The sequence below is a fragment of the Ranitomeya variabilis genome, chromosome 4 (genome assembly GCF_051348905.1).
Source record: "Ranitomeya variabilis isolate aRanVar5 chromosome 4, aRanVar5.hap1, whole genome shotgun sequence".
In the NCBI taxonomy this organism is placed as follows: domain Eukaryota; kingdom Metazoa; phylum Chordata; class Amphibia; order Anura; family Dendrobatidae; genus Ranitomeya; species Ranitomeya variabilis.
Window position 1 is genome coordinate 388258106 of NC_135235.1, and position 27109 is coordinate 388285214.

The window sequence follows — 27109 nt, forward strand, 5'->3', positions numbered from 1 at the left end:
ATTTTCACCTCACACCTCTCATTTTCCCCTCCGTATATACCGTATTTTCCGGCTTATAAGATGACTTTTTAACCCCTGAAAATCTTCTTAAAAGTCGGGGGTCGTCTTATACGCCGGGTATAGTCTTGTACGCCGGGTGTATATGGTTGGGGGGGGAGTGGTCCCGATGACGAAGAGGGGGCGTCTCACAGGAAAGTGTGAGTGGAGTATGCCCCATTACCTCATTGTAGCTGCAGCGTCAGCGTGTGGTGCTGGGGAGCGGCGGCGGCTGCTCCTCTTTGTGCCGCGTGGGTGCTGTGGGGCGGCGGCTCCTCTTTGTGCAGCGTCGGGCTCTGTGCTGTGGGGCGGCGGCGTATCTTTCATGCAGAGTCAGTCGGGGCTCCTCCGGCATCTCCTCAAAGCCCGGAGGCACCGGCAGCTCCATTGCTGTGATGCGGTGGCCTCCGGGAAAATGGCCGCTGGGGGCGGCGCATGCTCAGATTCAGATCTCGTCCCGAGATCTCGGGAGACGAGATCTGAATCTGAGCATGCGCCGCCCCCAGCGGCCATTTTCCCGGAGGCCACCACATCGCAGCAATGGAGCTGCCGGTGCCTCCGGGCTTTGAGGAGATGCCGGAGGAGCCCCGACTGACTCTGCATGCAAGATACGCCGCCGCCGCCCCACAGGACAGAGCCCCGACGCTGCACGAAGAGGAGCCGCCGCCCCACAGCACCCACACGGCACAAAGAGGAGCAGGCGCCGCCGCTCCCCAGCACCCCACGCTGACGCTGCAGCTACAAGGAGGTAATGGGGCATACTCCACTCACACTTTCCTGTGAGACGCCCCCTCTTCGTCATCGGGACCACTCTCCCCCCCCCCAAAAGGCACATTAGTGACCGGCCCTATAAGACGACATACAGCGTATAAGACCACCCCCGACTTTTAAGAAGATTTTGTATTTTAACTGGAAAAGTTGGGGGGTCGTCTTATACGCCCTGTCGTCTTATACGCCGGAAAATGCGGTGCATGTTTGTCATCTCCCTTATATATAGTATATACCTGTAAGTCAACTCCTCCTGTATATAGTATATACGTGTGTCATCTGCTTCTGTATATAGTATATACCTGTGTCATCTGCTCCTGTATATAGTATATACCTGTGTCATCTCCTCCTGTATATAGTATGTACCTGTATGTCATCTCCTCCTGTATATAGTATATACGTGTGTCATCTCCTGTATATAGTATATACCTGTGTGTCATCTGCTCCTGTATATAGTATATGCGTGTGTCATCTCCCCTGTATATAGTATATACCTGTGTCATCTCCCCTGTATATAGTATATACGTGTGTCATCTCCTCCTGTATATAGTATATACCTGTGTCATCTCCCCTGTATATAGTATGTACCTGTATGTCATCTCCTCCTGTATATAGTATATACGTGTGTCATCTCCTGTATATAGTATATACCTGTGTGTCATCTGCTCCTGTATATAGTATATGCGTGTGTCATCTCCCCTGTATATAGTATATACCTGTGTCATCTCCCCTGTATATAGTATATACGTGTGTCATCTCCTCCTGTATATAGTATATACCTGTGTCATCTCCCCTGTATATAGTATGTACCTGTATGTCATCTCCTCCTGTATATAGTATGTACCTGTATGTCATCTCCTCCTGTATATAGTATATACCTGTATGTCATCTCCTCCTGTATATAGTATGTACCTGTATGTCATCTCCTCCTGTATATAGTATGTACCTGTATGTCATCTCCTCCTGTATATAGTATATACCTGTCATCTCCCCTGTATATAGTATATATCTGTGTGTCATCTCCCCTGTATATAGTATATACGTGTCATCTCCTGTATATAGTATATACCTGTGTCATCTCCCCTGTATATAGTATGTACATGTATGTCATCTCCCCTGTATATAGTATATATGTGTCATCTCCTCCTTTATATAGTATATACGTGTGTCATCTCCCCTGTATATAGTATATGTGTCATCTCCCCTGTATATAGTATATACGTGTCATCTCCCCTGTATATAGTATATACGTGTGTCATCTCCCCTGTATATAGTATATATGTGTGTCATCTCCTCCTGTATTAGACCTCGTTCACACGTTATTTGCTCAGTATTTTTACGCTAAATTGGCAGCCTGATAAATCCCCAGCCAACAGGAAGCCCTCCAGAAGCAGTATATATTAGCTCACACATACACATAATAGACAGGTCATGTGGCTGACAACTGCCGTATTTCCTATATGGTACATTTGTTGCTCTTGTAGTTTGTCTGCTTATTAATCAGATTTTTATTTTTGAAGGATAATACCAGACTTGTGTGTGTTTTAGGGCGAGTTTCATGTGTCAAGTTGTGTGTGAGTTGCGTGTGGCGACATGCATGTAGCGACTTTTGTGAGATGAGTTTTGTGTGGCGACATGCGTGTAGCAACTTTTTGTGTGTCGAGTTGTATGTGACAGGTTAGTGTAGCAAGTTGTGTGCAGCAAGTTTTGCGCATGGTGAGTTTTGCGCGTGGCAAGTTTTATGTGTGGTGCGTTTTGAGTATGTGCAACTTTTGTGCATGTGGCAATTTTTCCGCGTGTGCAAGTTTTGCGTGTGGCGAGTTTTCCATGAGGTGAGTTTTGCACGTGTGGCGAGTTTTGCGTGAGCCTAGTTTTGCATGTGGCGAGTTTTGAGCTACTTTTGTGTTTTGACTTTTCTGTGGCGAGGTTGGTGTATGTGTGGTGAAATGTGTGCTGAGGATGGTATATGTGTTCAAGCACGTGGTAGTGTGTGGCGCATTTTGTGTGTTCATATCCCCGTGTGTGGTGAGTATCCCATGTCGGGGCCCCACCTTAGCAACTGTACGGTATATACTCTTTGGCGCCATCGCTCTCATTCTTTAAGTCCCCCTTGTTCACATCTGGCAGCTGTCAATTTGCCTCCAACACTTTTCCTTTCACTTTTTCCCCATTATGTAGATAGTGGCAAAATTGTTTGGTGAATTGGAACGCGCGGGGTTAAAATTTCGCCTCACAACATAGCCTATGACGCTCTCAGGGTCCAGACATGTGACTGTGCAAAATTTTGTGGCTGTAGCTGCGACGGTGCAGATGCCAATCCCAGACATACACACACACACACACACACACACACACATTCATCTTTATATATTAGATTTAACCCCTGAAGCTTTTTTTTGGTTTTGCATTTTTCACTCCCCTCCTTCCCAGAGCCATAACCTTTTTATTTTTCCGTCAATATGGCGATGTGAGGGCTTATTTTTTGTGGGATGAGTTGTACTTTTGAACGACACCATTGGTTTTACCATGTGCTAGAAAATGGGGAAAAAAATTCCAAGTGCAGTGAAATTGCAAAAAAAGTGCAATCCCCCCAAAAACTTGTTTTTTGTTTTGGCTTTTTTGCTGGGTTCACTAAATGCTGAAACTGACCTGCCATTATGATTCTCCAGGTCATTACGAGTTCATAGACACCAAACATGTGTAGGTTCTTTTTTATCTAAGTGGTAAAAAAAAAAATTCCAAACTTTGCAAAAAAAAAAAAGATTGCGCCATTTTCTGATACCCGTAGCGTCTCCATTTTTCAGGATCTGGGGTCGGGTGAAGGCTTATTTTTTTGCACGTTGAGCTGACGTTTTTAATGATACCATTTCGGTGCAGTTAAGTTCTTTTGATTGCCTGTTATTGCATTTGAATGCAATGTCGCGGCAACCCAAAAAATTTAATTCTGGCGTTGCAAATTTTTTTCTCGCTAAGCCTTTTAGCGATCAGGTTAATTTTTTTTAAAAAAATTGATAGATTGGGCGATTATGAACTCGGCGATACCGGCGGGGGGGGGGGGTTCTGGTTCAAAACTTCCCCCCCCGGACTTCCGCACCCGCCTGGAGCCTTTCTGAGCATCAGGCATCTAATTTAGGCCCGGCTTCGGCCTAGCTGAAGCCACCGCCTCCTCTCCGCCCCCCCCCCCCGATGACAAATGTGACACTCTACAGTGTCATAGAGGGGGCGGATCGAGACAGGGCGCCTTTTTCCACAGCTTTGCCGCCTTTTTTCTCAGCTCTCCGCCCCCTTCTCCCCTTGCCTCTTCTCCTCGGCGGCCATTTCTACTGCAGCAAGGATTATCCCTGCATCCTGGTCAGCAGGACCAGGCCAGCCAGTCTTCGGGGGGCATAGGACTGTGGACCTTCGGCGCTGGACCTAGGGGCAAACTGATGGAGTAAGATCACAGCTGGGTTGTTTTACTCGGCTGTGAATCCATATTCCCTATAAGGCTCTCCTATAGGGTCCTCTGCATAGCTACCCCTGTAAGGTCCTCTGCAGGCCCTTCTGCACTCTGTGCACTACGCCGGGCTCAAGGTCCAGGAGAACCGGGCAGCCTGCAGGACCGCTCTCCCCAGTGGCAGCACGTACGCACTGCCAGGACTGCATCCAGACTACTGCGTCAGAGCCCCAAGAAGCCCCTGCCAATGCCTCGGTGTCTAATGCCACGCCGGAATGGGTCACTCAGAGGTCGCAATCTATGACGCAGTCTATAGATAACAAACCTCCACATTGCTTGAGGCTCTGCAGAGTCATGCCTCGGCTATGACCGTTACCCAGCAAAGGGAGAGCTTGACTCAGGAACAGAACGACCTGGCACATCCACGTCCAGGTCAGGACGCAAGCGGATCCATAGGTCAAGTCCATCTGCGTCATCCCATAGCACACGGTCATCCCTTTCTAGGGAGATACACCGTAGTTCCAGGTCAGTTCCAGGTCATCTAGACCGTCCCCTTCCAGGGGCAGACAATGCACATCTCCGCAATCCCCGATCAGAGAAGGCCTCCTCCCCAGCTCACCACAGCAGGGGACGCCTAAGTGATAACACAGGATTCAGAAGGCATCTGTGACTCCGACTCAGACAGGGAAACGGAGGGGTTCCTGATCCCAATCCCCCCTAGCAATACAGCGCTAGTCGAGGACATAATCTCTTCCATCCATCGGGTGCTGGACAGTTCTAATCTGCCACCAGAGGCCCCAGAACAAGATTTCTCTTGAAGGACCTCTGAAGCCGCCTAAGGTTTTCTCTAACCACCCAGAGTTTAAAGCGATCCTTAAAAAGCAGCTCTCACAGCCTGAGAAAAAAAATTCGCTAATCGCAAATATCTGGAGGCAAAGTACCTTTTCCCACAGAAGGACACCAAGGAATGGATAGATCCACCCGAAGTGCACCACCCAGTCTCTAGACTAGCAGCACAGACCCTCTTTTCACTGCCAGATAGCTCAACCCTCAGAGACGCAGCAGACCAGCAGGTAGAACGCATGGCTCGTTCAATTTTTCGAGGCGGCAGGGGCCTCCCTGGCTCCCGCGTTCGCTTCAGTTTGGGCTGCCAAGGCCATCCTGGCTTGGGACAAAAATTTACAAGCTGGCCTCCAAGCATCTGCTCCTGAGCTGTCGGACCAAGCGGTTCAAATAGCAGTTGTAGCAGATTACATGCTTCATGCAGCTGTGGATTCAGCAAGGGGCGTAACGGGGATAGCATCAAACGCCATCATGATTCGGCGTATCCTCTGGCTGCGGAATGGAAAGCGGACGCAGCTTCAAAGAAGTCCCTCACGCACCTCCCGTATCTCAGTGGGTGACGTTTTCGGTGAAGAGTTGGACACAATGATATCCAACGCCATTGGGGGTTAGAGTACCTCTCTCCCTCAACTGAAACCTATACGCAATTACAAGAAGTGTAACAAACCCGATTCCGATCCTCTCGGAATTCCTCGGGCTGGTCCGTCTCACGTCCAGCACGTAACCGTTCCCCACACAGGGACAACTCACGGTCGACGCAAAGGTTGGACAAGACCTGGCAGTTAAAAGCAGGCAAGTCAAAGCCCAAAGGAGGAAAACCTCAGACTTTTTTCCTCCTCATGACTCACAGACCCCGGAAGACATCCCACCCGTAGGCGACTTTGCTCTTTTTAGCAAGTCTGGATGCCTACTACAGAAGACAGGTGGGTCAGGGAACTAGTGTCTTCCGGATACAAGATAGAGTTCAACTTCCAACTCACCAAACCGATTCTTCCTCTCTGTTCCCCCAAAACCGCCAGCCAAGGCTCGTGCCTTCCACCAAACGGTTTCCTCGCTTCTTCAAGCAGGAGTCATAGTACCGGTTCCCGCTGCCGGGTGCTTCCGAGGGTTCTACTCCAATCTATTCGTAGTCCCCAAGAAAGGAGGCAGAGTACGGCCCACACTGGACCTAAAACAACTCAGCAAATACGTACGGGTTCGTCACTTCTGCTGGAGTCCCTTCAGTCCATCATTGCGTCCATGGAGAAGGGAGAATATTTCGCCTTCATAGATATACAAGACGCATACCTGCATATACCGATTGCACCTGCTCATCAGTTTTTTTCTCAGGTTCGCAATCGACCAGGACCACTACCAGTTCGTGGCTCTCCCGTTCGGACTCGCCACAGCTCCCAGAGTGTTTACCAAGGTCACGGCAGCCACCATGGACGTCCTGCACTCCAGAGGCATAGTAGTCGTTCCATACCTGGACGATCTACTCATCAAGGCTCCTACCTTCAAGGACTGCGAGCTCAGCGTCTCAATCACAACCGACACTCTGAGTCGCATGGGCTGGTTAGTCAACCTACAAAGGTCATCACCAACCCTGAGTCAGTCTCTGACCTTCCTGGGAATGCTACACAACACCTCCAGTCCTCTTTCCCAGGGACAAGGCACTGGTTCTCCGCCTAGGAGTTCGCATCCTCCTCCGCAAACCCCCTCGATCTCCGGTTTGCCATGAGAGTCCTCGGCAGGATGGGGGCAGTAATATAAGCGGTCCCATTTGGCCCAGTTTCACCTCAGGCCTCTCCAACTAGCCATTCTCAAGTCCTGGGACAGGAATCCTTTTTCTTTTCGACAGGGAATTCCAGCTAATGTCGTCAGCCCGGAGGTCCCTGCACTGGTTGCTCAAGCCAACCTCGCTAGCAAAGGGGAAATCCTTTCTCACAGGTCACTGGAAGATTCTGACCACTGATGCGAGCCTGACGGGTTGGGGTGCAGTGCACCTACACAACAGGGCACAGGGCAAATGATCCCCAGTGAACGCGACCATGCCCATCAACATCCTGGAAATTCGTGCCATCCTCCTGGCATTGAGGGCCTTCCATCACTTACTGGCAGCCTCTCACATCAGAATACAATCGGACAATGCCACGACTGTGGCATATGTGAATCACCAAGGGGGGACCCGCAGTACCCAGGCGATGCGAGAAGTGTCACACATCCTCCACTGGGTGGAGGACACAGGCTCGGTTCTCTCGGCGGTCCACATTCCGGGTGTGGACAACTGGGAAGCAAACTTCCTCAGACGACAAGGAATAGATTCGGGAGAGTGGTCTCTCCATCCCAAAATTTTTCACCAGATCTGCCATCGCTGGGGGACCCCGGATGTTGACCTAATGGCATCCCACTTCAATGCCAAAGTCTCCAACTTCATGGCCAGAGCACACGATCCACGGTCACTCGGAGCAGACGCTCTGGTTCAGGACTGGACCCAGTTCCAGCTTCTGTACATTTTTCCACCTCTCCCCCTGTTATCCAGAGTGGTGAGGAAGATCAAGCAAGATGGAGTTCCAACCATCTTAATCGCACCGGTCTGGCCCAGACGTACATGGTACGCCGACGTCATACAACTTTCAGCAGACGCCCCCTGGCGCCTCCCCGACCGCCCGGATCTTCTATCACAAGGCCCGTTCTACCACCAGAACTCAGGGGCTCTCAATTTGACGGCGTGGCCCTTGAAACCTGGGTTCTAACCCAGGCAGGGCTCTCGACGGACGTCATTAGGACCATGATCAGGGCACGGAAGACAGCCTCTGCCAAGATCTATGACCGTACCTGGAAAGTTCTCTTTACCTGGTGCGAATATCGCTGCCAGACCCCATTCCCTTCTTCCCTCCCCAAACTACCTGTTTTTTCTCCAATCGGGTCTGGAGGCCAGGCTGTCCCTGGGCTTGCCTAAGAGCCAGGTGTCAGCCCTCTCAGTGCTTTTTTTCAAAGGCGCATTGCTACCAAGCCGCGAGTAAGGACTTTTCTTCAGGGGGTTTCCCAGAAGGTGTTTTTTTCCTGGTGGCAATCACCTCGCTACACAGGGTGTCTGAACTGACAGCACTCTCCTGCAGACGGCCCTTCCTGGTTTTTCACCAGGGCAAGGTAGTTCTCTGTACGGTCCCATCCTTCCTTCCAAAGGTTGTGTCCAACTTCCACCTCAATGAGGACATTTCTCTGCCTTCCCTTTGTCCGGTCCCGGTTCATAGAGTGGAGAAGGCTGTGCATGCGCTTGACCTTGACAGGGCATTGCATATATATGTGTCTAGGACTGCGTCCTTCCGGAGGTCTGATCCCTTTTCCTTCTTCCGGAAGGCGGCCGCAAGGGTCTGCCAGTTTCCAAAGCTACCCTTGCCAGGAAGATCACATCCACCATACAAGAGGCCTACCACCTTAAGAATTCTCCTCTTCCAGCCGGTATTACGGCACACTCTACACGGGCGGTAGGGGCCTCCTGGGCCATTCGGCTCCAGGTTTCGGCACAACAAGTGTGTAAGACGGCCACTTGGTCTAGCCCACACTCGTTTACTAAACACTACAGGGTTCATACCCAGTCCTCAGCGGAGCGAGTCTGGGTAGATGTGTTCTGCAGGGGCTGTGCCCCAAGTATAGGGGCCTGTCTGCACAATATTCGTCCATTGCTTCCCACCCAGGGACTGCTTTGGGACGTCCCATGGTCCTGTGTCCCCCAATGAGGCGACAGAGTAAAGGAGATTTTTGTGTACTCACCACCTTAGCCTCTAATTGGGGGACACAGCTCCCACCCTGTTGCCCTTTTCGGGCCGTTGTTACTGTTGAGTTCTCATATTGTTCTTTGAGCTCATACATAGTGGCCGCCTTATAGGCATGTCTATGTTATTCATGTTACATTCCTCCTACTGCTTTTGCACAAAACTGGAGAAGACTGACGCCGTCCAGGGGTGTATACTGCAGAGGAGGAGCCACGGTTAATCTTTTTCAGATTATGCATAGAGTCGCCTCCTAGTGGACAGCAGCATAACACCCATGGTCCTGTGTCCCCCAATTAGAGGCTAAGAGAAAGCGATTTTACGGTGAGTACACAAAAATCGCCTTTTTTTTTTTTTTTTTTTTTTTAAACTTTTGCCATGCTTCAATAGCCTCCATGGGAGTCTAGAAGCTCGCACAACTGGATCGGCCCAGCTACATAGGAGCGATCATCAGATCACCCCTATGTAGTAGAATTACAGCATTGCTATGAGTGCCGACCACAGGGTGGCACTCACCGCAATCTGGCATCAACAACCACAAAGGTCTTCAGAAGACCTCTGGTTGTTATGCCAATGCACCGATGACCCATGATCACGTGACGGGGGTGCACGTATTTCCCGGCGGATGGTTGGAAGCGCTAGTTAAATGTCGCTGTCAGAGTTTGACAGCGGCATTTATGGTAACTAGTTAATAGGGATGGGCGGATCGCAATTCCACCCGCACCTAATGCGGGCACATATCAGCTGTTCAAAGCAGCTGACATGTCGCAGCTTTGAGGTGGCCTCACCGCCGGAGCCCACCTCAAAGCGGGGGTACTGATGTTCGACTATTCCGTCCGACGTCAGTAAGGGATTAAAGGGGGAAAGAAACTGATTTGAACTTTTTAGGGTTTCTTGTTCATTTTTTAAACTTATTATTTTTTAATTTTTTGTTATAACTTTTCACTGTTCTTGCTAATCACCTTATAGGACTAGAAACAGAGATCGCCTGACCGCTTGTGCTGTATGCAGCAGTGCCATAGCATCTCTGTATATCAGGAATCACGGTCTCCTTAGAAGCCCAGACACAGGCTGGGTTTAAAAGGAGCTCAGTAATGACAAGTACGGAGGTCTTCTACAGACCCCTGGCTGTCATAGCAACCCATTGGTGACCCGCGATCATGTCACAGGCTCGCTGATTAGCCGATGGAATGACGCGCCCCCATGCCAGCGCATGTTAAATGCCTCTATCAGAGATTGTTTACCTGTTAAATACCGCAAACAATGGCTTGACTCCACCTGTGGTTGTTAGAGGCAGGTCCTGGCTGTAACACACAGCTGTGATATGCTGGGTCTGGGATGAGCGCACCCCTTAAGGCTGCTCCATACAGCTGCTTCCGACTTGTGCTGTACATGTACAGTGCATGTGATGAAGGGATTAAAGGGAACCTGTCAGGTCCACGATGCCCTCCAAACCAGCAGCATTCACCTATGTATGAGCAAACTCCCTGCCTAACCAGCCCTGTATAAAGTTTTTTTATATCTCATTTTCACTTAATAACGTTAAACATGGCTGGTTAGGCAGGGAGTTTGCTCATACCTAGGTGAATGCTGCTGGGTTGGAGGACATGGGGGACCTGAGAGGTTCCCATTAACCTTTGGGTTTTGTTTTTCAGTTTAAAAAACTGCTAAGGGGCAATCTTATTACAATGTGCAAATATGAGGGGACGGTACCGATCTCTTTCTAATGATCTTATTTCACTTGGGTCTGCTATCCTCAGCGTCTAGAGAAGGTTTAATCATAATCCAATGCAGACTCTTTACTGTAAGAGCAGCGAGACTATGGAACTCTCTTCTACATGATGGTGAAGTGGTTGATTCACTACTAAAAGTCAAGAAGGGTCTCGATGCCTTTCTTGAAAAATATAAGATTACAGGTTATAGGTACTAGATTCTGTGATGGGGTGTTAATCCAGGGAACTAGTTTGATAATCGGGAAGGAATTTTTCTCCTAATATGAAGCTATTAGTGTCTACTCCATGAGGTTTTTGCCTTCATCTGGATCAACAAGTTAGGCAATAGGTTGAACTCTATGCACTTATGTCTAGCTTCAAAACAATGAAACTAGTAGCAAAATGAATGAACAAAAGAGAAATCTAAGTCTCATAAATATTTGGTGTGACCGCTAGGGACGGATGGAACGGTTTTTGTTCGGGTTTCCAGAACAGTACCCGAACTTCCACCAGAACCCAAACCCCATTGAAAATAATGGATAACCGCTAACTGCCAAGAAAAGGAAAAGTTCTCACTCATTCTGACTATCACTCTCAAAAACAAAATTCATATGGTGTTGAGTTTTATGTCCCGTTTTATAATTTGGGCTAGGAGCTGCTTAGAGGGTTGCTAATGCTTGTCTCGTCTCGTTTTAGAAGTTCCACCACAGTCATCTCCACCCACCTAGACCGGAGTCTGTGTTCAGAGATCTTATAATGTACAAGGATAGAAGTCACATTAATAAGAGGATATTGGACCTTACAATGGAGATCATCTACTTGCTCTCCAGAGGGGTGAGGGCTGCTGTTTTCTGAGTAGTAGTCTTCTGTGGAACATTCGGTTTGGATAGTAATCAGAGACAGATTTTATTACTTTACTCAATTTCCAGGATTATGTAATTCTGAAGTCGTCTGGTGAGCACGTGATACCTAGCGGCGCCATTCATGGCTTGGCAGGTCAGAATAGTACCCACAGCCCCCTCATGCTGCCAACCTCTGACTCTCTGACCCGTCAGATACACAACGAGCAGAAGATCTTAGAAGTCACCAACAAGCTGAATGAGCTGCTGACCGGAGAGGTGAGCGCTGCTGGGACATGGCACAGTTACCGGCGTACATAATGTCTGGATGATGAATATGTTTGTATGTTAGGTCCCGTTAAGGTGTCAGGATGTCACTGTCTATTTCTCTGTGGAGGAGTGGGAGTATTTTGAACAACACAAGGATCTGTACATGAAGCGCCTTACATCGCCAGGTAAGATTCCAGACCCTATATGTTAATGTCTGGAGATTAGTGCTTGCCTTCATATCTGCCAACAGTGCTGCGTTTTGCCGGAGATTCGGATTGACAATGAGGTGTCACATAAGGGGCTAAATTTACTATGGCATTTTGCCTCATAAGGGGCATTCTTTGGTGAAAGCACCACTCCAGCATTTTTTTTAATGAAGTGGTGGAGTAGTGCTACTATACGAAGTTCCCTGCACCTAGTATTATTCGTAACAAACACCAGCTCTTCCTGGTGCTGCTTCAGTCGGTCTCCAGCAGTTTGTGACCTGACAGATTGCTCCTGTGTCCAGAAGTCACCAATCCTTTGAGAGCCTCATTCTGAGAACTTGTGAGTGTTACCTCTGACTTCCCAACAGTCAGAAATTGCTGTCACAAGATGGTAGAGCTTTGCCAGGAAGTGCTGAAAATGACTGTTAGTAAGTATAACACTGAGTAAAGTAATGCAAAAGTAAACCTATAGGAGGAGTTTCACTATGGCATCTGACTGGTCTAACATGTGGAGAGAAAATCCAGGATGCTCGGGCGCTCCCTTAGGTTGTACCGTATATACAGTACAGACCAAAAGTTTGGACACATCTTCTCCTTTAAAGATTTTTCTGTATTTTCATGACTATGAAAATTGTACATTCACACTGAAGGCATCAAAACTATGAATTAACACATGTGTAATTATATACTTAACAAAAAGGTGTGAAACAACTAATATGTCTTATATTCTAGATTCTTCAAAGTAGCCACCTTTTGCTTTGATGACTGCTTTGCACACTTTTGGCATTCTTTTGATGAGCTTCAAGAGGTAGTCACCGGAAATGGTTTTCACTTCACAGGTGTGCCCTGTCAGGTTTAATAAGTGGGATTTCTTTCCTTATAAATGGGGTTGGGACCATCAGTTGGGTTAAGCAGAAGTCTGGTGGATACACAGCTGATAGTCCTACTGAATAGACTGTTAGCTGCTTTTTTCTTGCCATAATACTAATTCTAAGTAAAGAAAAACGAGTGGCCATCATTACTTTAAGAAATGAAGGTCAGTCAGTCCGAAAAAATGGGAAAACTTTGAAAGTGTCCCCAAGTGCAGTTGCAAAAACCATCAAGCATTACAAAGTAACTGGCTCACATGAGGACCGCCCCAGGAAAGGAAGACCAAGAGTCACCTCTGCTTCTGAGGATAAGTTTATCCGAGTCACCAGCCTCAGAAATCGCAGGTTAAAAGCAGCTCAGATTAGAGACCAGGTCAATGCCACACAGAGTTCTAGCAGCAGACACATCTCTACAACAACTGTTAAGACAACTGCCTTCATGGTAAAATAGCTGCTAGGAAACCACTGCTAAGGACAGGCAACAAGCAGAGGAGACTTGTTTGGGCTAAAGAACACAAGGAATGGACATTAGACCAGTGGAAATCTGTGCTTTGGTCTGATGAGTCCAAATTTGAAATCTTTGGTTCCAACATCGTGTCTTTGTGCGACGCAGAAAAGGTGAACGGATGGACTCTACATGCCTGGTTCCCACCGTGAAGCATGGAGGAGGAGGTGTGATGTGTTGGGGTGCTTTGCTGGTGACACTGTTGGGGATTTATTCAAAATTGAAGGCATACTGAACCAGCATGGCTACGACAGCATCTTGCAGTAGCATGCTATTCCATCCAGTTTGCGTTTAGTTGGACCATCATTTATTTTTCAACAGAACAATGACCCCAAACACACCTCCAGGCTGTGTAAGGGCTATTTGATCAAGAAGGAGAGTGATGGGGTGCTACGCCAGATGACCTGGCCTCCACAGTCACCAGACCTGAACCCAATTGAGATGGTTTGGGGTGAGCTGGACCGCAGAGTAGGTGGCTACTTTGAAGAACCTAGAATATCAGACATATTTTCAGTTGTTTCACACTATTTTGTTAAGTATATAATTCCACATGTGTTAATTCATAGTTTTGATGCCTTCAGTGTGAATGTACAATTTTCATAGTCATGAAAATACAGAAAAATATTTAAATGAGAATGTCCAAACTTTTGGTCTTTACTGTAGCTAATAGAGTAGTAGGACTATATATCATGTGGTGACGAGCTATGCAAGGGCGCATAGCAATGCTCTAATGCCACTTTATTACTGGTCATTGGTAAAAACGGTGGGGTGGGAAACAATGCAGGACATATCTGGACGAGCACGTTTTCAGTGCTTCACTAGGATCTTCTTCAGCTTCATGAAGGTAGTGGTTTAGTTTCTCCGGTTTAGTTTCAATTTTTGTCACTAACAGTAAGGTCAGAGGTCATCATTTTAAAGTTCACTGAAAGATCTGTCTTTGTGAGGCCTGGCTTGGCGCATACAGAGGTCTTTCATTAAACTCTAACGGATGACCTTTGACCTGTTCACAACAAAAATTAGAATTTAAATCTGAGAACTTAAACCGCTACCTTCATGAACTCTTGAGCCTGAAGAGGATCCTAGTGAAGCACTGAAAACATGTTCAGTCAAAGAAGTCATTTGTTTCTCATACCACTGGTTTTACCCAGATGTCATGACTGAGCAGTTATAAAATGGTTTTATAACAACAAGCTGCGCCGGTGTTGCTCCTCTGTCCTGTTATATTCCCGTCTGTACTAACAAGCTTCCATCCAACTGATTGCCACTATCATTGTTAATCGTGGTGCTGAAACTGGTAGGGGGGGTCTTTTATTATCCCTGTCTGATAACTTGTCAACACTCAGAAAATTATCCTTCTGCTGTCAAATAGAGGTGGTGTGTTAGTCATTGTTAGAAAGTTGAGAGTAATTGGTCTTCTCAGTGTGAGGGGGGGGGGGGGGGTGTTGAGAGAAGAATAGTACATTGTTGATTTAATAGATGTATTTTTCTTCCTTTTGGATCTTTTAGGTCAGCGCACCAGTCAAGGTTTTCTGAAAAGAGATGATGCGCCTTGCAGAGATGTCAGTACTTCACCATGCCTTAAAAAATACGATGCCTTAAAAGAGTTAGCCACCTTACTAATATTTTAGCAAATGTGTTTGGGGACACTTAAGACACAATAGGTAGCTGTCGGCTGAATGATGGTTTGTCTGACAGCCTCTCATGTGACTTCTCCAGACTCTCCTCGTGACAACTGATGTCATCCCAGTAGTTATCCGAGCATGCTCAGGTGTTATCCAAGTATCTTGGGTGTGCTCAGATAATATATTCGAGTCCCTGCAGCTGTATGTTTTGTGGCGTTAGACATCTGCAACATATGCAGGGATTGCATGTTTGTTTGGCAATCCCCGCATGTGTTCAGGCTATCTACCGCCAAAAAACATGCAACCGCAGGGACTCGAATATATTATCCCAGCAAACCCAAGATGATCGGATAACATGTTATCTCAGCTCATTTGTTCATCATTACGTCCCCGTGCAGTCCGATTACTGCGGATGCCGGCAGTGGAGTGGATGGAGAATTTACTTTCTCCGTCTCCTCCGCACCCGTGCTACGATTCTCTCATACAGGAGAATCAGAGCGCAGACACTTGGCTCATGCTTGCAGCAGAGCATCATTAGGGTAATCGGCCCTAATCTCTCATGAGAGAGTGGACGGCCGGGTGTGCTGTAAGCCCGTACAGACTATAGAACTGTATCTTCAATACGTTTTGGTAAACTGCTAAAAAGCCAAAACTTGTGTCACGGTCCAAATATTTCTGGACCTAACTGTATATGTACATACTGTATTACACTGTGTTTATGTAAGGATTCAAAAAGGCAGCACACTGTAGCGCCAAAGCATGTGAATATGAAAATGTAATTGCATTACTGCATTAGAAATATGAAAAGTTGAGAAAGTTTAGCGCATAAATTGGCCAATTCATGTGTACCTGGAAGCCACGTTAAGGCATTTCTCGTTTCCAGGAAATGCCTTGCCGTGGCTTCCAGGTACACATGAATTGGCCAATTTATGCGCTAAATTTTCTCAACTTTTCAAATTTCTAATGCAGTAATGCAATTCAGTTTTCATATTCCATATTTAAATGCTGTGGCGTTTCAGTGTGCTGCCTTTTTGTTTGAGAGTATACGAGTTGGTGACTCTAGGTTCAGCACCTGTTCACACTTAGTCTATGTTTGGATGTGACGGTCAGTTTTTTGAAGTATGTAAGGTTTCAGACAGATTATTCTTCATATTGCACAAATTAGATTTTTTTTTTTTAACGAGTTTTAACTTTCTGCCCGTTTTTTTTTTTTTTTTTTTTTTTTTTTTTTTTTAGTCCTCGCAAAATACACCTTATAGTCAACCAAATACAGTCCAGGGAGATACTGACTTTTCTGACTCCGAAGAGGTAAGCATTTGTAACTTGGCAAACCGTTCTGCACAAAATCATTGCTTTTATTTAGGTATATTTTTATGGGAGGGAAGAGGATGATTTTCTTAGTTTTATAAAATTTGACACAGTACATAAGCATTTTTTCCCTTGTTTTGTTGATCAGACGGTGTCTGACAGTGAAGACTATGAAGATGATGAAAGTCAGTCAGAAACTGAATCAGAAGATGAAGTTCCCTTGTCAAAAATAAATGATCCGGTAATATAACGTAGCGCAAACTACTGTATATAACTAAGAACATGTAAAGGAGCAATGAAAAAATGGCATTAAGGTTAAGTCCCACCGTTCTTTGCCATTATTTAGTATTTTATTGTCATACTCTTACTCTGTGGGAAATAATAAAATGGCATTAAGGTTAAGTCCCACCGTTCTTTGCCATTATTTAGTATTTTATTGTCATACTCTTACTCTGTGGGAAATAATAAACTATCTTTTATTCATTTAGGACCTGCAAGTTCTTTTGAATAGGTTACGGAAAATGGTAAAGGAGTCTGAAGATTACAACCCACAGTGCTTCCAAAATGACCCAGAGTGGGGACCAGGTGAGATCAGCTCGGCAGAAGCACCGTGTGCAGTGGTGGAGATGAGCAAAATATACAATTAGTCACATTACAATCACTGAAATAATGATCTCCATACTCCGTGCAACTCTGGGTGGTAATGTGCTGCGTGGCTAAGAACCAGATGGCAAAGCTGCATGTGATTTATTGCCAATTTCCGCTGTTTGGGAATGCAGTCTTTGGGCATGCAGCCCTTTACCTGTACAAGCTTTGTACAAACACATTTCAAAATCCCGGCTATTTCCAAAATTGTGTGCAATTCTGTCTGCTGCTGTTAGTCCCGCAGCACAATAACCCATATTGTGTGCTCTCACACTAATGACAAAATCGGATAGCCATGTATCACAGTCCCAGTACAGACCGTGATGTCTCATAAAAGTGCGTACACCCTTCACCTTTTTGTAAATATAATATCTTTTCATGGGACAACACTGAAGATCTGACACGTTGACACAATATCCAGCAGTCAGTGCACAGCTTGTATAACAGTGTAAATGTAGTGTGCCCTCTAAATAACTCAACACACTACCATTAATGTCTAAACCTCTGGCAACAAAAAGTGAGTACACCCCTAAGTGTCAATATTTTGTGTGACCACCATTTTTTTCAAGCTCTGCCTTAACTCTCATGGCCATGGAGTTCACTAGAGGTTAACAGATTGCCACTGGAATCCTCTTCCACTCCATGATGACATAACAGAGCTGGTGGGTGATAGAGACCTTGTGCTTTAGAAAGGCAGTGGTCGTATTGGAGGCGAGTTTGGGGTCATTATCATGTTAGAATTCTGCCCTGCAGCCAAGTTTCTGAAGACTGGATCACGCTCTGCTTCAGTATGTCACAGTACATGTTGGCATTCATGGTTCCCTCAATGAACAGCCGGCAGCACTGACCTAGCCCCAAACCATGACACTCGCACCACCATGCTTTACTGTAGGCAAGACACAATTGTGTTTGTACTCCTCACCTGGTTGCTGCCACACCTTTGATACCATCTGAACCAAATAAATTTATCTTGGTCTCATCATACCACAGAGCATGGTTCCAGTAATCCATGTCCTTAGTCTGCTTGTCTTCAGCAAACTGTTTGCGGGCCTTGTGCATCATCTTTAGAAGAAGCTTCCTTCAAGGACCACAGCCATGTAGACCAATCTGATGCAATGTGCAGTTTATGATCTGAGCACTGACAGACAGAACCCCACACCCCACCCCTTTAACCTCTGAAGAAACATTGGCAGCACTCATACGTCTATTTTGAAGAGACAACCTCTAGATATGACGCTGACCACGTGCACCCAACTTCTTTGGATGATCATGGCGAGGCCAGTTGTGAGTGTAACCTGTCTTGTTAAACCACTGTATGGTCTTGGCCACTGTACTGCACCTCAGTGTCTTGGTTTGGCAATCTTATAGCCTAGGCCATCTTTAGAGCAACATTTTTTTTTTATCATCCTCAGAGTTCTTTGCCGTGAGATGCCATGTTGAACTTTCAAGGACCAACATGTGCGAGTTTGAGAGTGATGACGCCAAATTTTACACACATCACACCTGGGAGGGAAAATGGCTGGTGGGGCACAATTTGGACATTTTCACTTAGAGGGTGTACTCACTGTTGCCGGAGGTTTAGACATTAATGGCTGTGTGTTATTTAGAGGTCACACCAAATTTACACTGTTATACTAGCTGTACACTGACTACTACTTCTGTACATTTTAACAATATCTTCAGTGTTGTCCCATGAAAATATCTAAAATATTAAAAAAAAATGTGAGAGGTGTACTCATTTTTTGACATTATATACATGCTGATATCCTGTAAATATTATGCAGTGACACTGATCTTAAGTCTGCATGTCTTGCAATAAGGGCCCGTGTGCTGTAAATCGATACTTTGACTCAGTGAAGATCCTGGAATGAGTATGCGATGTGTGAATATATCCTTAAGAGTGCCCTTTTTATTGAAATCAGTGGGCAGCCACAGACTGATGATCTTACTGAATATAACAAAAGTGACCAGAAGTGTCCCTAATGCCTCCCTAATCCAACTTTCTAGCAAAAAGTCATGTAATAATTTCCCAGTTGTGGGATCCTGGCATGCAGAGCGATATCCCGCAATCCTACATAGGCTTCCCTTGCTATGAAATTTCAAAGAGCAAGAGGCTACCTCGGTGCTGTGGCATCCTTTACTAAGTGGTTACCTAATGGTAAGTTGAACCGCTTAGTGGAGAATGTGGTAGTACCCCTTTCTGACATCAGACGTAATAATCCGTCCATGCGACCTGCGTCTATCTGACCAGGGACGGATTATTACGTCTGACATTATTCTGTCAGCTGACTCCCGGCACTAAGTGCCAGGAGTGGTCATGCACCGCTACCGGCACTTTAACCCCCAAACTGCTGCAATCGAATGAGATTGCAGAATTTCGGAAGTCGACACAGGGATGACAGTCCCTCCTGCCTTTGGATCGGAGACCCTGCAGTGTGACGTAGGGTCCTGGTCATTGCCATGGTGACCCGATGTTGTCATGACGACATCCGGGTCACCAGAGCTAGGAAACTTGCTGATCATGCACAGAGGCGGTAGTGGTGGTTATTCCGAAGGGAGGGTAGGGACCCGGAGCTGGCAGAATCCTATAGGCCCATCTCATTGCTGACGGCAGATGTTAAGGTTCTAGCTAAGATTCTGGCTTAATCGCCTGGCGAGTGTGGTTCGGGACCTTATTCATCCTGATCAGTTTGGCTTTTTGCCGAATAAAACTACAGCGATAAAATTGCGCAGACTCTTTTTGAATTTGCAGCTGCAGTCGGATAACAAGGGTCGTAGAGTTGTGGTATCGCTGGATGCGCGTAAAGCGTTCGATAGTGTTGAATGGCGTTATCTCTGGGAGGTCTTGAGAGGCTTTGGATTTGTGCCGACTTATATATTGTGCGTGCAACTACTGTATACGTTCCCGACTGCTAGGATTAGAGTTAATGGACAGTTGTCTGGAAGTTTTAATCTTTATAGGGGGACCAGGCAAGGATGTCCACTGTCTCCGTTACTTTTTGCGCTGGCAGTGGAGCCCTTGGTGCAGACAATTAGAAATGCGGCCTCAGTCAAGGGGTTTAGATATGGCCTAGGAGAGGAAAAAATAGCCCTATACACAGATGATGTGTTACTTTTCTTGGAGGACTCTGGCGAGTCGTTGGTGGGAGTGATGGACATCCTTAAGACGTTTGAGACTATATCGGGCCTAGAAATTAACTGGGAGAAAACCAATATTTTAGCTGTGGATAGAAATAATGATAGTCTCCTAATAACGGGGGAGGGTAGTAAGTTGGCAGTGGTTCGACAGTTTAAATATTTGGGTATCAGGTGTCACTCCCGCACTCGAGTTATGTGGACCTGAATCGAACTCCATTGCTGGGTATATTTAGGAGTAAAATAGGGGCGTGGTGTAGATTACATCTTTCAGTGGTGGGTAGAATAAACTTGATTAAGATGATTCTGATGCCCCAATTATTGTACGTGCTGCACAATACCCCATATGGCTGCCCCAAAGATGGTTTTGTACCATCAATTCTATATTAAGAGATCTTGTTTGGGGGAAAAAATAGCCGAGGATTAGGTTGGAAATGTTGCAGAGGCCCAAGGATGGGGGGGACTGGCACTTCCGAACCCTTGGATCTATTATTTAGCTGCACAGGGTCAACAGATGAGGGGCTGGAGGGAAATAAATGGTATGGGTTCAAGACAAAGGATTCTGGTTCAGGTGTTGGGAAGAGATCCATTAGTTCAGGGTTTGGAGGCAGGCAGTTTTAGGAAGTTTGGAATGGATTATCCCACTTTGACACTAATACATAAGGTATGGGAGGCAATTAAAAAGACTAGGGGGTGAAATATCTGACCAATTTTTCCCCGATGTCGCAAAATGAAATACTGCCGGAGTTTGTTAGAATGGGGGAATTTAAAAATTGGAAGAGATTAGGAGTACAATACATGGTCCAGATACAGGATGTGCAAGGATTGCTATCTTTTGAGAAGCAACAGGAGACCTATGGGCTACATGAGGTCTGTAGGTATCAATATAGACAGCTGAGGCATGCCTACATAACACAGAGCAAAACGGTTAAAGGGAACCTGTCACCACGTTTTTGGAAGATGGGATAAAAATAGCGTTAAATAGGGGCAGAGGTGGGCGTTACATTAGTGTGTTTGTTATGCGTTTATTACCCACCTAAGTTGCCGAAATACCTTTGCAAAGTCTCCGTTTTCGCCTGTCAATCAGGCTGGTCTGGTCAAAAGGGCGTTGTCTTCCCCCAGATTTTGCGTAGTTTTCCGTTGGTGGCGTAGTGGTGTGCGCATGCCCAAGGTCCCGAATCCTCTGCCAGGGGATTTAAAAGAGCGCGCTGTTCGTTATTTCACTGGTGATCGGTGGGCGCGGCCATCTTCCTTTGGCCGCGCGTGCGCAGAAGCGGCGCTCTGCTGGCCGCGGCTTCAGGAAAATGGCCGCGGGATGCCGCGCGTGCGCAGATGGAATCCTACACTTATTTTTTTGGCTTTCTTGCTAGATTCACTTAATGCTAAAACTGACCTGCCATTATGATTCTCCAGGTTATTATGAGTTCATAGACACCAAATATGTCTAGGTTCTCTTTTATCTAAGTGGTGATAAAAAATTCCAAAGTTTGCTAAAAAAATAAAAAATTGCGCCATTTTCCGATACCCGTAGCGTCTCCAATTTTTGTGATCTGGGGTCGGGTGAGGGCTTATTTTTTGTGTGCTGAGCTGTCGTTTTTAATGATACTGCTTTTGTGCAGGTACGTTATTTTGATCGCCCATTATTGCATTTTAATGCAATGTCGCGGCGGTTTTTTAATTTTTTTTCTTACTATGCCGTTTAGCAATCGGGTTAATCCTTTTTTTTTTTATTGATCGGGTGATTCTGGAATACCAAATATGTGTAGGTTTGATTTTTTTTTATTGATTTTTTTAATTTTATTTTGATTGGTTCGAAAGGGGGGTGATTTGAACTTTTATGTTTTTTTTTTTTTATATATATATAAATTTTTAAACACTTTTTTCACTGTTGGCATGCTTCAATAGCCTCCATGGGAGGCTAGAAGCATTCACTGCTCGATCGCCTCTGCTACATAGGACCAATGCATAGATCGCCCCTATGTAGTAGAATTATAGCATTGCTATGAGCGCCAACCACAGGGTGGTGCTCACAACAATCTGTCATCAACAACCATAGAGGTCTCAAGGAGACGTGGTTGTGATGGCAACGCACCAATGACCCCCTATCACGTGATGGGGTCAGCGGTGCACGTATTTCCAGCCCGGTGGCCCGAGGCGCTTGTTAAATGCCGCTGTCAGAGTTTGACAGCAGCATTTAGCTAATAGGCGCAAGCGGATCGTCATTCCACTGGCTCCCTATTGCAGGCACGCCAGCTGTTCAAAACAGCTGACATATTTCAGCTTTGAGTGGGCTCACCGCCGGAGCCCACCTCAAAGCGGAGGATACTGCCAGCTGACGTACTATTCTGTCAGCTGGCAGAAAGGGTTTAAGGGCATGAAAATTCAAAGTTGAAAAATTACAACATTTTTGGCAAATTTCTGTTTTTTTCACAAATAAAGGCAAGTCATACTGAAGAAATTTTACCACTAACATGAAGTACAATATGACACGAGAAAATCTCAGAATCAGCAGGATCCATGCAAGCGTTCCTGAGTTATAACCTCATAAAGGGACAGTGGTCATAATTGTAAAAATTGGCCTGGTCATTATTGTACAAACCACTCTTGGGGGTAAAGGGGTTGTCATCTTTCAGAAAGTCTTCTGCAGTTTGTTAAAAAAAAGACAAGCCACCTTTTACCCAGTTTCCGGGTCCATGCTCCATGTGTCCGGTATTGGCTTTATCACTATTGTGACGTCGTCAGTGCGGGAGCCAATCGGTGAGCTCAGTGTGTCTGCCTGTGTAGACAGAACGCCCCCCTCAGAGCCACAGAGCTAACTGTCTGCCATGTTGTTGATGTCTGTGCCACCGCCAGTACCGAACAATGGGAGCAGCGCCAGAGACTCCGCACTGGACCAATGGACAGTGAGTAAAGCACAGATTCTTCTAAAATAACAAACTGCAGCCTGAATTCCTAGTATGGAATCCATTCCTGCCTGTCGCTTGCTGGGGTTGTCTCAATTTCTTAAATGGATACATTTGCAAAGTGCATGTAAAAACAAGGACCATGGCAATTTACCTCTTATTAAAGGGGCTCTCACAGAAATTTGAATAAAATTAATACATTTAAATATTACAAATATTCCTTACCACCTTTATCTAAAAAGTAATCTTTATTTAGTGCAATGTCGACATTTTAAATGCCAGTTGCCATAGCAGTTTCCCAACCATCCAAGCTGTGACGTAGTAGGACGGGATGGGCTAACCCGCAAAGTAAAGTTCGGGATCCTTCCTGAGCACCTACTGTTCGGGCATGGACTTCACCAGGATGTTGTGTTACTGTGCGGGTTCGGCACCCTGAACACCGAGTGTTTCTCCCTCTGTCATCTGCATGACAGCACACGAAACACCGGTGGCGGGGAGATTGATACCATCGGTGAGATAGCCGCAGTTCTGCACTCTAAATAAATAAAAATTAAAAAACGGCTTGGGTTCCCCTGTATTTTTGATAACCATCCAGGCGAAACTGACAGCTGCAGCCTGTAATCCTTAACCTTAAAGCTGGCAGCTATCAAGAATAACAACGTGGCAAACACTGGATGTTCGGGCCCCCCATCCAAGTGAATAATGTCTGGGTTTGGGTACTGTTCTGGTACACGAACCAAACGTTTTACAACTGTTTGGCCGGACACCGACATCCAGGGGTCTGCCCATCACTAGTACAGACATCTGCTCGAGACAGACACTGGGTGAGAGCTGCATGTGGTCAGGTATTGTGCATTCCTCTGTCACTGACCCTAACAGGACGAGGGGAGAAGTGGAGCTGCTAAAGCAGAAGGAAATAACGTATATACGGTATACAGCGGGAGCATATAAATGGTGTGCGTATATATATCATACACGCACACTACAGTTTATACTCATGTAGTATATATATATATATATATATATATATATATATATATATATATATATATATATATATATATATACAGAGTAGCATACAGGCAACACCATATACAGTGTAACATACACTTTTACTTGGGATACTTACAATAGTGAGAGCATTCTGTCACTTACTGAATAGAAATGCCCGAATGGCTGAAGACTGTACTGTTTGTCCAGCAGCCCCGTCCTCCAATAAACCTGTGAGGATGACAGAACTTTTCTTTAACTGACTAAGAACATTTATCATCTTCTCCTTTAGTCGCTCCGCTCATCTCGTCCTGTCAGGTTTAGTGAACACGATACTTGATCAGACACGACCCTCATCCGACGTTGCTATGGCAGCTGACATATTTAAAAATCCTGACCGTTTACTAAACAAAGATAACCTTTTTGCTAAATAAAGGTATTCAGTAAAAAATGTTAATATTTAAATGTAATTTATTTATTTTATTCGATTTCTTGGAGAACCGCTTTAAGATGGAGAGATCTTTAATGCTATATTTTATTGCCCATTGCCTTGGTTACTGGGCACCACTGTAATCTATTAGTGGTCGCTGGTTTCCTAAGCAAGTAGTGCAGCGCTTGCAAGCTTTTTGCTACAAAGTTTGCAACACTATTCAGGCGCTGTCCTGATCACTGGATCCCACCAGGTTCAGTGCCCTGTGCTCCGCTGATACTGTAGAGGCAACACTGCCTATGCTTACAGCGTTGGAGAGTGCACTGTTGGGGCCAGCAGGGCAGCCATGCCAGTAGTCCACAGTGTCAATCAGGAGCGCACTGTTTGGGCCAGCAGGGCAGCCATGCCTGTAGTCTATCAGGAGCGCACTGTTTGGGCCAGCAGCGCAGCCATGCCAGTAGTCCACAGTGTCCATCAGGAACGCACTGTTCGGGCCAGCAGGGTAGCCATGCCAGTAGTCCACCGTATCCATCAAGAGCGCAGCCATGCCAGTAGTCCACCGCATCCATCAGGAGCGCAGCCATGCTAGTAGTCTAAAGTGGGAAACATCAAGAGCGCACTTTTCCCGACAATAAGCAGGAGCCTGAGGGTGAGTGCTGTACTTCTGAAGGTAGAAGATGAGAATAACCCTTGAAAGCACTACTCTGCACTTGTGTTTATTTGATTTTTGATTTCCCCCAGAGCTATGTCACTGGTGTCTTCCCTTCCCATAGTAAAAATACTTATCGCCACCATTTTGTGCTCTTCCTGGCTCCATTCCTGTCCCTTTCAGCCATCTTGTGACCAGGAATCGGATGAAGCAGTCACAAGATCTCAATGAACCCTCGTTCTGGCTGCCATAGACATACATGAGTTGTCGCTTCCGTATTGCCCAGCAATCAGCAGGTTACAACCTGTAGAACAGAAGAAGATGGCAGCTGGTAAGTATAATACTAGGGGTAAGGAAACTGCATTAGGGATACAGCTCTGGAGGAGAAATAAAAAAAACAACTCACTGGAATGGTGCTTTCATACGCTGCATACTCTGAGAAAGGTACACAACACTAAGTAATCTCCGCTGTCAGAGCCATTTGTAGCTGAAAGTGATATAGATGTGGAATAATGGTAGAATGTTATTTCAACTATTTTCCTCCTCTTTTCTAGGATTTTGAGAATTTTGGCCTGACATCTGTGTTTGAAGCACAGCAAGTTTGACCTAAAAATCATGTCCCAACTCTGTCATATATGGATCATTTAAAGAAGCAGCTTTACCTGGATTCTTACTGACGTTTTGGTGGATATTACTGGACAAATGATGATCTTGCTTCGGACTGGTCAAAAAAGCGCACTGGTTTTTGTTTTTTTATATATATATTATATGTATAATAGACTGGGATTTTTTTTAAATTGTAAAAATGTAGTATTTTTTGTTGAATAAAATTAAAAATGTACAGTTTACAGATTTTTTGTCTGCATGATGCGGCACGTAGGACTAGCATAATGAGGCAGTTCCAATTGAAAATGTAGGAGGACATGTAACACTGAAAATGGGCCAAGATTTTTCACTATAAGCTGAATTTCACACCTATTAAGGCTTGTAGACACTTTGCACCTTAGTAGACAATTTTAGAAAGTGTCTAGAGATAGGTGTGGTTGTAAAATTCACTTAATCCTTAACTATGTGCTCCCATTTTTTGTTCTTAAAAATTAGTTTAAAAGTAAGAAAATCAGATTTATCAACCACTATTACACCACTGTGACAAACGTGGTGCATTTTCAGAATGTCTCTAAGTATAGGTGCTCCAAGTAAATATGGATGACTGCAATTGGAAGGGGATGCTGCACCGTTTCCCTTCAGTATCCATAAGGTTATGGTATATACAAATACACAGAGACCACTACAAAATGTTCAGTAGTTTCTGATTTTTCTCTTTATAGGTATATTTTTGAGTAAAATGTAAATTGTTCTTTTATTCTATTCTGATTGGTCGCGCCTGGCTGGCCGATCAGCGAAGCGTGGTTCAAATCTGGCGCCTATTCGTGGCCTGACTGCGCCTGTCGCTGATTGGTCGCGGCTGGCCGGGCACAACCAATGACCGAAGCAGTGTTTAAATACCGCGCCAGTATTGCTAAATGGTCGTGGCCGGCCGTGCGCGACCAGTCACTGAAGCGGTGTTTAAATCCCGTGCCAATATCTTGTGGTTTAAATCCCGCGTCAATTCGCGGCTGGACTGCGTTGGTCACTGGATGTCGGGGGTTCGGGGTGCAGGATATAGTACAGCCACGTAGTATAGAGCACAGCCACGTAGTATATAGCAGTTCCACGTAGTATATAGCAGTTCCACATAGTATATAGCAGCCACGTAGTATATAGCAGCCACGTAGTATATAGCAGCCACGTAGTATATAACACAGCCCACGCAGTATATTACACTGCCCACGTAGTATATATCAGTCACGCAGTATATAACACAGCCCACGTAGTATACAGCAGTGTGGGCACTATATCTGTAAAAAAAAAAAAAAATTATAATTAAAATAAAAAGTTATATACTCACCCACCGGCTTCCACCGAAGTTGTCCCTATGCGTGCGAGGCTGCTGCCAGCTTCCGTTCCCAGAGATGCATTGCGAAATTACCCACATGGCTTAGTGGGCTCGCGAGACCGCTAAGTCATCTGGGTAATTTCGCAATGCATCTCTGGGAACGGAAGCTGACGGCAGCCTCGCCGCTCGCGCGCATCAGTGGAAGGCGGAAGGTGAGAATAGCACTTTTTTTATTATTATTATTAACATTAT

General features: G+C 45.7%; 1 protein-coding gene across 1 annotated transcript in view; it reads left to right on the forward strand.

Annotated features, from left to right (window-relative positions):
* LOC143764867 (uncharacterized) overlaps positions 1-25773 on the forward strand; it is a 50939-nt gene extending 25166 nt beyond the window's left edge. The window contains exons 8-15 of the mRNA XM_077250916.1: positions 11247-11384; positions 11480-11668; positions 11742-11844; positions 14746-14798; positions 16098-16169; positions 16318-16410; positions 16658-16754; positions 25476-25773. Coding sequence (XP_077107031.1) covers positions 11247-11384; positions 11480-11668; positions 11742-11844; positions 14746-14798; positions 16098-16169; positions 16318-16410; positions 16658-16754; positions 25476-25483 — 753 coding nt within the window. The 3' untranslated portion in view covers positions 25484-25773. The remainder of the gene's footprint in view (positions 1-11246; positions 11385-11479; positions 11669-11741; positions 11845-14745; positions 14799-16097; positions 16170-16317; positions 16411-16657; positions 16755-25475) is intronic.
* Positions 25774-27109: the final 1336 nt, after the last annotated feature.